The 12587-nt window shown below is 43.0% G+C and overlaps 1 protein-coding gene across 1 annotated transcript in view; it reads left to right on the plus strand.

Moving 5' to 3' along the window:
• LOC141133279 (intercellular adhesion molecule 1-like) overlaps positions 1–12587 on the plus strand; it is a 66903-nt gene that overhangs the window by 36100 nt on the left and 18216 nt on the right. Inside the window, exon 5 of the mRNA XM_073622553.1 lies at positions 3706–3978. Within this exon, the coding sequence (XP_073478654.1) occupies positions 3706–3978 (273 nt within the window). The remainder of the gene's footprint in view (positions 1–3705; positions 3979–12587) is intronic.

A 12587-nucleotide genomic window follows, 5' to 3' on the forward strand; every position in this document is an offset into this window, starting at 1 on the left:
CGCCTCCGACACCCCAGCACCTCTGGCCACATGCAGTGCTGCATACACCAGCAGTGACTGTGGAACGCATTATCTGAGTTTCCATTGCGTCAAATGGAAACTTTGATATACGAGTGCTTTGGATTACAAGCATTCTTCTGGAACTAATTATGCTCTTAATCTAAGGTACAACTGTACTTAAAATTTAAGTGGAGCCCAGCCGTAGCCACTCTTATGTTCGTGCTTCAGCCTTGCATGTGCTGTATTATTATGGCACTAGGGATAAGTCCATTATGTGATGTCTACAGAGCGTGCTCTGCAGCCTCGGACACGGCACTCATGCGCTGTTTTTTCATTGGAAATGAGGGAATATGTACTTCTGATGTGCGTGGGCCTGGGAGAGAAGTGCTGTGCTTTCACGAAGGATGAAAAAAACATTTTTCTCTGTGAACCCTGATGAAGGAAAGATTTTCCGAAACGCGTCTGGTTCAGGGAAACTACATGATCTTTCATTGACGGTTTTTAACATATCCACATTTAAGTGTAACTGTGTTCCAATAGTTCATGTATATTTCATGTTTTGTGATTTTTTTTTTTTTTTTTTTTTGAATAAAAATTTTCTATATTTATTTATATACATTTTTTTGGTAGTGCTTATAAAGTCCCACCATAGGGTTATTCCCTTCTTTCTCACTAAGGATGAGGGACCATGTACTGGTCACATGACCATTATGTGACGTCTGCAGTGCGTGCTCTCCGCTTTTCCCAACCAGAAGTTTGGCCAATAGAAGTGAGTAGCTGATATGACAACAAATGCCTGTTCACACTGTGTCATTGGGTAAAGCACAGCAATGCACATTAAGTGCCTTGGTGCAATGTGGTCCTATTCACTCATGCTGAATGGCACCCCAATGTACCTTGGATAGATGTACATTGCACAGTAATACACGGTAGCATGTTAATGTGCATTGTGGTGCTCTGCCAAAACATAATGCACAACACATCTGCATGAATGGGGCCTTAAAGTAACACACTGCAATAACGCTATCAAAAACTGTACTTTCCCTTTAACCACCTGACAACTGGGCACTTAAACCCCCCTCGTGACCAGACCAATTTTCAGCTTTCAGCGCTCTCACACTTTGAATGACAATTACTCAGTCATGCAATACTGTACCCAAATGAATTTTTTGTCCTTTTTTTCATACAAATAGAGCTTTCTTTTGGTGGTATTTGATCACCTCTGGGTTTTTTATTTTTTGCGCTATAAATGAAAAAAGACCGCAAATTTTGAAAAAAAACGCATTTTTCTTAGTTTCTGTGATAAAATTTTGCAAATTAGTAATTTTGCTTCATACATTTTGGCCACAATTTATACTGCTACATATCTTTGGTAAAAATAACCCAAATTAGTGGATATTATTTGGTCTTTGTGAAAGTTATAGAGTCTACAAGTTATGGTGCAAATCATAAAAAATTGATCACATCTGATGTACTGACGGCCTATCTCATTTCTTGTGACCCGAACAAGTCAGGACAGTACAAATACCCCCCAAATGACCCCTTTTTTGAAAGTAGACATTCTAAGGTATTTAGTAAGATGCATGGTGAGGTTTTTGATGTTGTAATTTTTTCCCACAATTCTTTGCAAAATGAAGATTTATTTATTTTTATTTTTTTCCCCCACAAAATTGTCATTATAATAGGTTATTTCTCTCACATGCCATGTATATACCACAAATGACGCCCCAAAATACATTCTGCTACTCCTCCTGAGTATTACGATACCACATGTGTGGGACTTTTTCGCAGCCTGGCCACATAGACAGGCCCAACATGCATGGAGCACCATCAAGTGTTCTAGGAGCATAAATTACACATCTAACTTGTTGACTACCTATTACACTTTTGAAGGCCCTGGAGAACCAGGACAATGACACGTGACACTGACGTGGCACTGATGACAAATGGCACTGATACGTGGCACTGATGTGGCACTGATGACAGATGGCACTGATACGTGGCACTGACACTGATGTGGCACTGATGACAGATGGCACTAATACATGGCACTGATGACAGGTGGCACTAATGACAGATGGCACTAATATGTGGCACTGATGACAGATGGCACTAATACGTGGCACTGACAGATGGCACTAATACGTGGCACTGACAGATGGCACTAATACATGGCACTGATGACACGTGACACTGATGACAGATGGCACTAATATGTGGCACTGATGACATGTGGCGCTGATGACAAATGGCACACTATGTGGCACTGATGACACGTGGCACTGATGAAAGATGGCACTAATACATGGCACTGATGACAGATGGCACTAATACGTGGCCCTGATGACAGATGGCACTAATACGTGGCACTGATGACAGATGGCACTGATACGTGGCACTGATGACAGGTGGCACTGATACGTGGCACTGATGACAGGTGGCACTGATGACAGGTGGCACTAATGACAGGTGGCACTAATGACAGGTGGCACTGATGACAGATGGCACTTATACGTGGCAGTGGGGACAGATGGCACTGGGGACAGTTGGCAGGGCAGATGGCAGGGCAGATGGCGGGGCAGATGGCAGGGACAGATGGCAGGGCAGATGGCGGGACAGATGGCAGGGCAGATGGCGGGACAGATGGCAGGGCAGATGGCGGGACAGATGGCGGGGCAGATGGCGGGACAGATGGTGGGACAGATGGCGGGGCAGATGGCGGGGCAGATGGCGGGACAGATGGCGGGGCAGATGGCGGGACAGATGGTGGGACAGATGGCGGGGCAGATGGCGGGGCAGATGGCGGGACAGATGGCGGGGCAGATGGCAGGGGCAGATGGCAGGGGCAGATGGCAGGGGCAGATGGCAGGGCAGATCACATGGCAGGGGCAGATAGCAGGGCAGATAGCAGGGCAGATCACATGGCAGGGGCAGATAGCAGGGCAGATGGCAGATCACATGGCAGGGGCAGATGGCAGGGCAGATGGCAGATCACATGGCAGGGGCAGATAGCAGGGCAGATCACATGGCAGGGGCAGATAGCAGGGCAGATCACATGGCAGGGGCAGATGACAGGGACCGTTAACAGCGGGACACTTTTTTTTTTCTCTTTTACACTCACCGCCGCAGCGGTTCCGCTCTCCCTCCTCACACGCTGTCTCTGTGTGAGGAGGGAGAGCCGGCGATGAGAGATGATCTCATATGTTTACATATGAGATCATCTCTCGTTGGCACCGCCGATCGCACTGTAAACGGCCGCTGTCATTGGCCGTTTACGGCGATCTGTGACTGGCTGTGTCCGAGGGACACGGCCAGCACAAAACTTCCGCGATGCGCGCTCGCGGGAGCGCGCAATGCGGAAGTAAACAGGAGGACGTCCAGGGACGCCCTCCCGGCAATTGAAGTCCGCGCTGTAGCCGTCTTTCGGCTATAGCGCGGACGCCTAGTGGAAATAAAAACACATTCATAATATTATCTATACCAAGCTGATCTGTTTTACATGTAGAACTTTTTTTATTCCCTTTTGTTTTTTTGACAAAAACAATGTGACCATGGTTTAGCCTAAATGTGTGCAATCTGGGTGGAATTAGCAAAGATAAAAAAAAATGAGACTTGAAATGTTAATATCTCAAAATTGATATTTAGCTCCGATGTACCCAGTGCTGCCCTCACCCACCCCTTCATTGATTTTTTTTTTTTTTGCAGAACCTCCTATGGTGAACTTCACAGTGTCCAGTAAGGTTGCAAACCTGGGTGACACGGTGACCGCTGACTGTAAATTAATTCAGGGTAATGCAGAGTACTTTGATCTGTCCATAAGTGTGGATGGAGGAGAAGTGAAGAGGAAGGAATCCCCGGACCTGGCTGAAAATATCATCATAACAAGAAGAAAACCAAATCTCACTCTTACCTGTAAAATAATAATTCGGGACAATAATGAAGAGATACTTACAAAAGAAGAGACCCTCACTGTGCACTGTAAGTGTCTTGTGACTTAAACAGGTTTTGCAATGCATAAAACACTACCAGTATTTCATCAACGTTTCTTAAGATTAATGCCTGAAAAAGTAAAGTCCTGAAAGGACATCCATTCTATAGGATTTTATGTCGTTTTAATAATGGTATTACCGCTATTTATTATTATTATTGCAATTACCTATTGGAAACCCAAGAAAAAAATATATTTATAGAGACTCCCATTTCTGACCTCCCTCAGATATTCCTAGTTGCCTGGCTGTCTCATACATGTTGCCTCGCATCCGCCGCCCCTCCTCCCCTCCGTTGCACAAATCAGACTTTTTTTTTTTTCCTTTTTTCCTCCCCCCCCCCCCCCCCATGCACGTCATTCACCTAGGCGATTGACTTGCACTTTGCCCACTCTGCCTCCTGGGATATGTAAGTCACTAGGAATGAGCCGAACACCCCCCTGTTCGGTTCGCACCAGAACATGCAAACAGGAAAAAAGTTCGTTTGAACACGCGAACACCGTTAAAGTCTATGGGACACGAACATGAATAATCAAAAGTGCTAATTTTAAAGGCTTATATGCAAGTTATTGTCATAAAAAGTGTTTGGGGACCTGGGTCCTGCCCAAGGGGACATGGATCAATGCAAAAAAAAGTTTTAAAAACGGCAGTTTTTTCAGGAGCAGTGATTTTAATAATGCTTAAAGTCAAACAATAAAAGTGTAATATCCCTTTAAATTTCGTACCTGGGGGTGTCTATAGTATGCCTGTAAAGGGGCGCATGTTTTCTGTGTTTAGAACAGTCTGACAGCAAAATGACATTTCAAAGGAAAAAAAGTCATTTTAAACTACTCGCGGCTATTGCATTGCCGGTCCGACAATACACATAAAAGTTCATTGATGAAAACGGCATGGGAATTCCCCACAGGGGAACCCCGAACCAAAATAAAAAAAAAAAAATGACGTGGGGGTCCCCCTAAATTCCATACCAGGCCCTTCAGGTCTGGTATGGATTTTAAGGGGAACCCCGCGCCAAAATTAAAAAAAAAAAACGGCGTGGGGTCCCCCCAAAAATCCATACCAGACCCTTATCCGAGCACGCAACCTGGCAGGCCGCAGGAAAAGAGGGGGGACGAGAGAGCGCCCCCCTCCTGAACCGTACCAGGCCACATGCCCTCAACATTGGGAGGGTGCTTTGGGGTAGCCCCCCAAAACACCTTGTCCCCATGTTGATGAGGACAAGGGCCTCATCCCCACAACCCTGGCCGGTGGTTGTGGGGGTCTGCGGGCGGGGGGCTTATCGGAATCTGGAAGCCCCCTTTAACAAAGGGACCACCAGATCCCGCCCCCCCCATGTGAAATGGTAAGGGAGTACCCTACCATTTCACTAAAAAACTGTCAAAAATGTTAAAAATGACAAGAGACAGTTTTTGACAATTCCTTTATTTAAATGCTTCTTCTTTCTTATAAAACAACCTCACATTAAACAACGTGTCAGCAGCGCTATTAGTGTCCTTTAAATGGATGGTCAAAGACAATCAGTTAATGTCCATCTACTAGACAGAACTTCCAAAATATCCTATAGGTGTAATTATACTGAAAAAATCGTCTTTCACACTCTCGGTTGTAATCTATGGATGTGTCACCGATGGGTTACTGGTACATACTCTTAAAGATTCAAACCTTACCAGACAATGGTGGATCGAACAGCATGTAATCGGGATAAGATGATAGTTGTCATCTCAGACGGGCTCTCATTAGTATTCATCAGCTGATGTAAAACGGTCTTTCTCTCGGAGTCACTCATTCATATGCAAAAAACAAAAGAGGGCTCCATAGTGTGATACCGTTGATAAAATAATGTTTTATTAATTAAAAACCTTCCCCCCTGTAGCAAGTACACTTACATAGAATCAAAAAGAAAATACAGCATGTGTTTCACAGCCGCTATCACTGGGAACACCGCAAGGATCAAAATGATTGGACCGCGCGCTATTCAAACAGCACGCCAGATTCACATTTACAAATTGCTTAGGAAGTCGTATAGCCACGCTCTGACGCGTTTCGTCATCAAAGGACATCATCTGAGGGTGTGGCTATACGACACGACTTCACTCTTTATATATCTTAACACTCAAGTTAGCACTTAAGTCATTATTGAATCAGTTTAACTCATTATGCACTCATGATTCTCACTTGATAATAGTCGTCAAGCCCCACTCCCGCAGGTATATAAAACAACACTCTGAAGTCACATCGGTATGTATCTTACATTATAAGGTGCGGCGTTTCCCTTAATGGTAAAAGTCCTTATTAATCAAACATGACAGTGCAAAGGCATGTTTTTTAATTGTTTCCGATTCATTATTACCGATAAGCCGTCTCTGTCAGTATAGTGATTGCTATCTTGGTTTGTGACCCATACATGTGACGATAGCCGAATTGGTTCATGACCGCAAACCCGTCTCCTACAAGGTAGTATGGCTGCGAGACAGATACTATGTTGATTGCACCTCTAATATGGGGACTGTTTGATGCTGAATATATATATAATAATTGGATAATTTGTCATCCATAGCCGAATAATACAAGTGCAATCATGAGCGTATCACAGCTTGGTAAAGACTCTAAATACAATTACTAAAAAGACATCAGTAGCAGTAGTAACCCCCAGAAGACTTTAAACTTTCAAGTAATCTGATCTATACACCGATTAAGTAACGTAATATGATATAACTATGTAAATATATAAAATTCATAATATAGCACAATATAATTCATAATATGGCATAATATACATATACATATATAAAAACTAAATTAAAACAAATAATAATAAACCAAACGGACGTGAATCTGTTCAACCAACTCTATCGTATGTAAATTAAATCAATTGGTGGTGATCATATAAATATATATACCGTATATACTGGAGTATAAGTCGAGTTTTTCAGCACTTTTTTTTGTGCTGAAAGTGCCCCCCTCGACTTATACTCGAGTCAAGCACTTTTCTGCAGCAAAAAAATTCATTTTCCGAACCGACTTTGGGGCCCCGTATCTCAGGGCCACTTGGTGCTAGGAACCCCAAATTTGGTGTGCAAACCCAGTGGAGTTCCTAGCACCAAGTGGCCCTGAGATACGGGGCCCCAAAATCGGTTCGGAAAATGTCATTCTCTGCTGCAGAAAAGTGCTTGACATTTTCTGAACCGACTTTGGGGCCCCGTATCTCAGGGCCACTTGGTGCTAGGAAGCCCAAATTTGGTGTGCAAACCCAGTGGACCTGGTACTATAACATATAACATATCCCGAGATACGGGGCCCCAAAATAGGTTCGGAGGCCACTTGGTGCTAGAAATCCCAGCTTTGGATATTTTATGGTGCTAGTTCCACTGGGTTTGCACACCAAATTTGGGGTTCTTAGCACTAAGTGGCCCCGAGATACGGGGCCCCAAAGTCGGTCAACTGTGTCCATCTGCAGCAATGTCATTTCAGGACACTTTAGGTTCAGAGACCCCAAATTTTGAATGCAGCTAGGGGGCATCCAGGAACACTTAACTACCGAGTTTGAAGTTCGGGGGACCTATGGCTGCAAATGGGCACAGTGAGGCATGCAAATGGGCACAGTGAGACTGCAAATGGGCATTGTTGACCCTCTTTTCCACTTACAGTAGCTGTGCATTTCTCACCCTCGTCTTATACTCGGGTCAATAAGTTTTTCCCATTTTTTTTGTGGTAAATCAGGGCCCCGACTTATACTCGGAACGACTTATACTCGAGTATATACGGTAATTCTAGATTAAAAGCACTTATTTTGTAAGTGAGTAAATGGCTTATTTGGATTCGTTGTTTCCATATTAAATTGAATAGCCAGTGGATGTGCAATCAATGGTTAGACATACGGTCAGTTTAAATAGAGCTCGTTACAGTTCTATATTATTGCTGGATGTATATGTGGTGTAGGCTGAATCAACGGCCAATATTATAAATTATAAGGCAATGTTATCACTGAATGTGTGTGCGATGTAGGGCTAGTTTAAATAGAGCTCGTTACAGTTCTGTATTATCGCAGGATGTATATGCGGTGTAGGCTAAATTGTCGGCTAATTATAAATTATAAGTCAATACTATCCCTCAATGTGTGTGCGATGTAAGGTCAGTGTGTCTCGAACTCCTCATCGCACAGAAGCGCAATCCACCACAACACTTACATTTAATTTATATGTTATAAAACTTTAAAAGGAATACCACTTCAGCAACATGCTGAGATCCAGAGTGTATGTAATATAAAATGAGCTTGGGTTGGGTTGCACCTCTGCCAACTGCACAATGTACACCACTGTAGATATAATATAATCCGAAACATCTTTAAAACGGCTACCATTAGGCCTCATGCACACAGGCTGTTAAAATAACATTATGAAAACGCCAGTATCTTTGCAGTGATTTTTTTTTTACTTTTTTCAACGTTTTTGCAATAGCACTTTTTAGCGTTTTTTGAGCGTTTTTCCGTGTTAGCGTTTTTTAGCGTTTTTTTTTTTTTTTTTCAAAATTTTTTTTTTCAATGGATCAAAAACGTTAAAAAACGTTGGCAGATTACGTTTTTGAGCGTTTATCAGCATTAGAGCATTTTAACAGCTGAAAAACGTCTCTCAGAATCCACTGGTCCTGGTTTTTTTTTTACAGCTTAAAAACGCCTATGCCATTTGCAGCTCAAAAATGCCTAGGTGGGCATGAAGCCATAGACTAACACAGACAGGCCTTTTTAAGCTGAAAAAAAGCTAAAAAAAGCAGCTGTAAAAATGTCCGTGTGCATGAGGCCTTAAAATTCCTAAAACTGAACTATTCATGATGCTGTAACTATATCGGACAAGGGCCTCTTAATCGGGCTTTGTTTGTTGATCATGCTAAAAACACTCACAATCAAAACTATTAATTAAACAACAAGGACAGCAACTAGGTGGTGGGACAAGCAATATTCATTCACGATAAAAACTGTTAATTAAACACGTAACTCTAAGAGGCTCTTCACACCAGACAGTAAAGTTCCAAGAAGTAAATACTTATTTTATAGATATTGGAGGATTAGTGGTCATTTATAAAGCAGTTTACATCTAGTTCAATATTCATGCCATACGGCATAAGTGTGCCCATAAGAAGAAGATGAAGAAGAGAAGAAGATGAAGAGAAGAGCGGGAGCCTCCCCCCATGCCATGGGTGCGGAGCGGCCCGAGGTGAAGAAGATAGAAAACGCTGCGGAGGAGATGCTGGACGAGAACACCGGAGGAAGAACCAGAAGAGCCAGAAGAACCAGAAGAAGAAGAAGATGAAGATGAAGGAAGATAGAAGAAAGAGGAAGCATTTAAATAAAGGAATTGTCAAAAACTCTTGTCATTTTTAACGTTTTTGACACTTTTTTAGTGAAATGGTAGGGGTACTTTTGTATCCCCTTACCATTTCACACAGGGGGGGCCGGGATCTGGGGGTCCCCTTGTTAAAGGGGGCTTCCAGATTCCGATAAGCCCCCCGCCCGCAGACCCCCACAACCACCGGCCAGGGTTGTGGGGATGAGGCCCTTGTCCTCATCAACATGGGGACAAGGTGTTTTGGGGGGCATGTGGCCTGGTACGGTTCGGGGGGGCGCTCTCTCGTCCCCCCCTCTTTTCCTGTGGCCTGCCAGGTTGCGTGCTCGGATAAGGGTCTGGTATGGATCTTTAGGGGGACCCCACGCCGATTTTTAAAAAAATTTTGGGGTGGGGTTCCCCTTAAAATCCATACCAGACCTGAAGGGCCTGGTATGGAAGTTAGGGGGCCCCCCACGTCTTTTTTTTTTAAATTTTGGTTCGGGGTACCCCTGTGGGGAATTCCCATGCCGTTTTTATCAATGAACTTTTATGTGTATTGTCGTTTAGTACGAGTAGATTTAAATGACTTTTTTTCCTTTGAAATGTCATTTTGCTGTCAGACTGTTCTAAACACGGGAAACATGCGCCCCTTTACAGGCATACTATAGACACCCTCCAGATATGAAATTTAAAGGGATATTACACTTTTATTGTTTGACTTTAAGCATTATTAAAATCACTGCTCCTGAAAAAACGTCCGTTTTTAAAACTTTTTTTTTCATTGATCCATGTCCCCTGGGGCAAGACCCAGGTCCCCAAACACTTTTTATAACAATAACTTGCATATAAGCCTTTAAAATTAGCACTTTTGATTTCTCCCATAGACTTTTAAAGGGTGTTCCACGGCATTCGAATTTGCCGCGTACACCCCAAATTGTTCGCTGTTCGGCGAACATGCGAACAGCCGATGTTCGAGTCGAACATGAGTTCGACTTGAACTCGAAGCTCATCCCTATAAGTCACATATCCCAGGAGGCTTACATTTTCGTTGAGAAGAGAGGAGGGGGCAGGGCCTAGCGGCATGTCATCAGAGAGCCGGAAGAGCCAGCAGCTTCCTGTTGACTTCACCAAAGAAGATGGTAGCATGGGACTGATCGAGGGCAGAAGAGAAGTGGATCTGAGCAGGCTAACACTGGATCCGCTGGACGGGTGAGTACCTTTACTGTGCAGGACTGGAAACAAGGTAAGCGGGAGTGAGATAAATGGGGGGGGGAGAATGAAGATCTGCTTTGAGGAAGAATTCCAGGTATGGCGTTTTTTACAAGCAGCTAAACCACTGTATTCAAGTCGCAACACTTGGCACTTGAATTGGAAGCTGATGGAGATCACTTGAGTAGCGGTCTCTACTACAGTGATTTCAAGCTTCTAAAGGGATCCCGCAGGTATGCTATATATATATTTAAAATTAAACTAAAAGTTGCGCTAATCTCAAAAATGAAAAAAGAAAGAAACTTAAAGGGGTTGTAAACCCCCAAGGTTTTTCAAGGTGAAAAACCTCCTGTTATGCAGCATCCCTCCAGAGCCCCCCTTTTACTTACCTGAACCCGGTCTTTCCAGCAGCAGGGACGAGCACACCAGCTTCAGTCCGTGTCTTGGGTCCTGATTGGATAGATCGATGGTTGCGCAACCATCGGCTCCTGTTGCTGTCAATCAAATCCAATGACGTGGAAGCGGGGGGGCGGGGCTGAGTCCTGCTGTCTGTGCCAATAGACACAGCAGCAGGACACGGGAGCGTGTCCGCACGAGTGCCCTGAGGGAGAGCGGCTTTCCAACGTGGCACTCGAGAAGAAGAGGAGCCAGGAGTGCCGCTGAGGGACCCCAGAAGAGGAGGATCGGGGCCACTCTATGCAAAACCAACTGCACAGAGGAGGCAAGTATAACATGCTTGTTTAAAAAAAAAAAAAAGAGACTTTACATATCTTCTAAAATCCTTAATGTGACATTAAACACTCTGTTCATAAATAATGTCCTTGTATTTTTCAAGTGATGAGAAAAAAGAAGACAGTTCAAAAATTGTGCAAGAAATTAATCTTCGTGGTAAATACTGTATGTAGAAATCCAAAACAAAACTGATTAGACAGGGATTCCACCACCAGCCTTCTGTGGCTCCCCACACCCTGTGACCAGGGACGCTTACCAGATGGTAGGGACCACCTATTGCTAGAATGATCAGACAGACAGGCAGGCAGAACAACCTCTGCAGGGTATAATAAACCAGGAAGCCTCAGGGACGCTCTGGTGGTAGGATGGGTCCTCCAATGTGGTCAAACTCACAGTGGGATGTGCAAACCAATCGTAACCAGAAGATAGACCATGCAAATAGAGAACTCCAATAGTGTAATACTGTATACAGTATTTTTGTAAATATTTTATTATCTTTTCTTGTGACAACACTGAAGAAATGACACTTTGCTACAATGTAAAGTAGTGAGTGTACAGCTTGTATAACAGTGTAAATTTTCTGTCCCCTCAAAATAACTCAACACACAGCCATTAATGTCTAAACCGTTGGCAACAAAAGTGAGTACACCCCCAAGTGAATATGTCCAAATTGTCAAAAAAATAAATAAAATATATATATATATATATATATATATATATATAAATATATATATATATATATATATATATATATATATATATATATATATATATATATATATATATATATACATATATATTTACATGAATCCAACCTGGACCACCTGTAATCCCTCCTTAATACTGTGTGAGAAATTAACTTGTAGAACATTCATTCTACATACTTGTTGCAAATCAGTTTCCGGGAACCTTTTGAAACCATTTAATCAGAATGACAGCCAGCAAACAAGCATTTTCAGAAGACATCGGCAATGGCAGCCTTCATATTTCTATCACAGCAGGTTTCCTTGAATAGTTTTTTTTACTATATTGTCCCTATTTCACTGTTTACAGGGTTGGACCTTTAAAGAGAATTATTTCTTTTTGACGCTTCCTTGGAGGGACCAGCTGATCAATAAAGGGGACAAAGGAAGTGAAGTCTGGGAATACAGACCTGCAGAGCAGGATATCATGTTATATACATAGAGTTAAATGGATCAAAGGGGAGAAACAGAGCCCCCCTCCATCTCATATGGGCCGGATCAGATTTTTAGCAGCAGCTATAAGTGCAGAGCTAGTATTGGGTTTTCTTATTAACTAGCCCAACATGAACTAAGTATAGGAGCACCATGTAGTAAAT

The sequence above is a fragment of the Aquarana catesbeiana genome, linkage group LG03, assembly GCF_042186555.1.
Source record: "Aquarana catesbeiana isolate 2022-GZ linkage group LG03, ASM4218655v1, whole genome shotgun sequence".
Classification (NCBI taxonomy): Eukaryota; Metazoa; Chordata; class Amphibia; order Anura; family Ranidae; genus Aquarana; species Aquarana catesbeiana.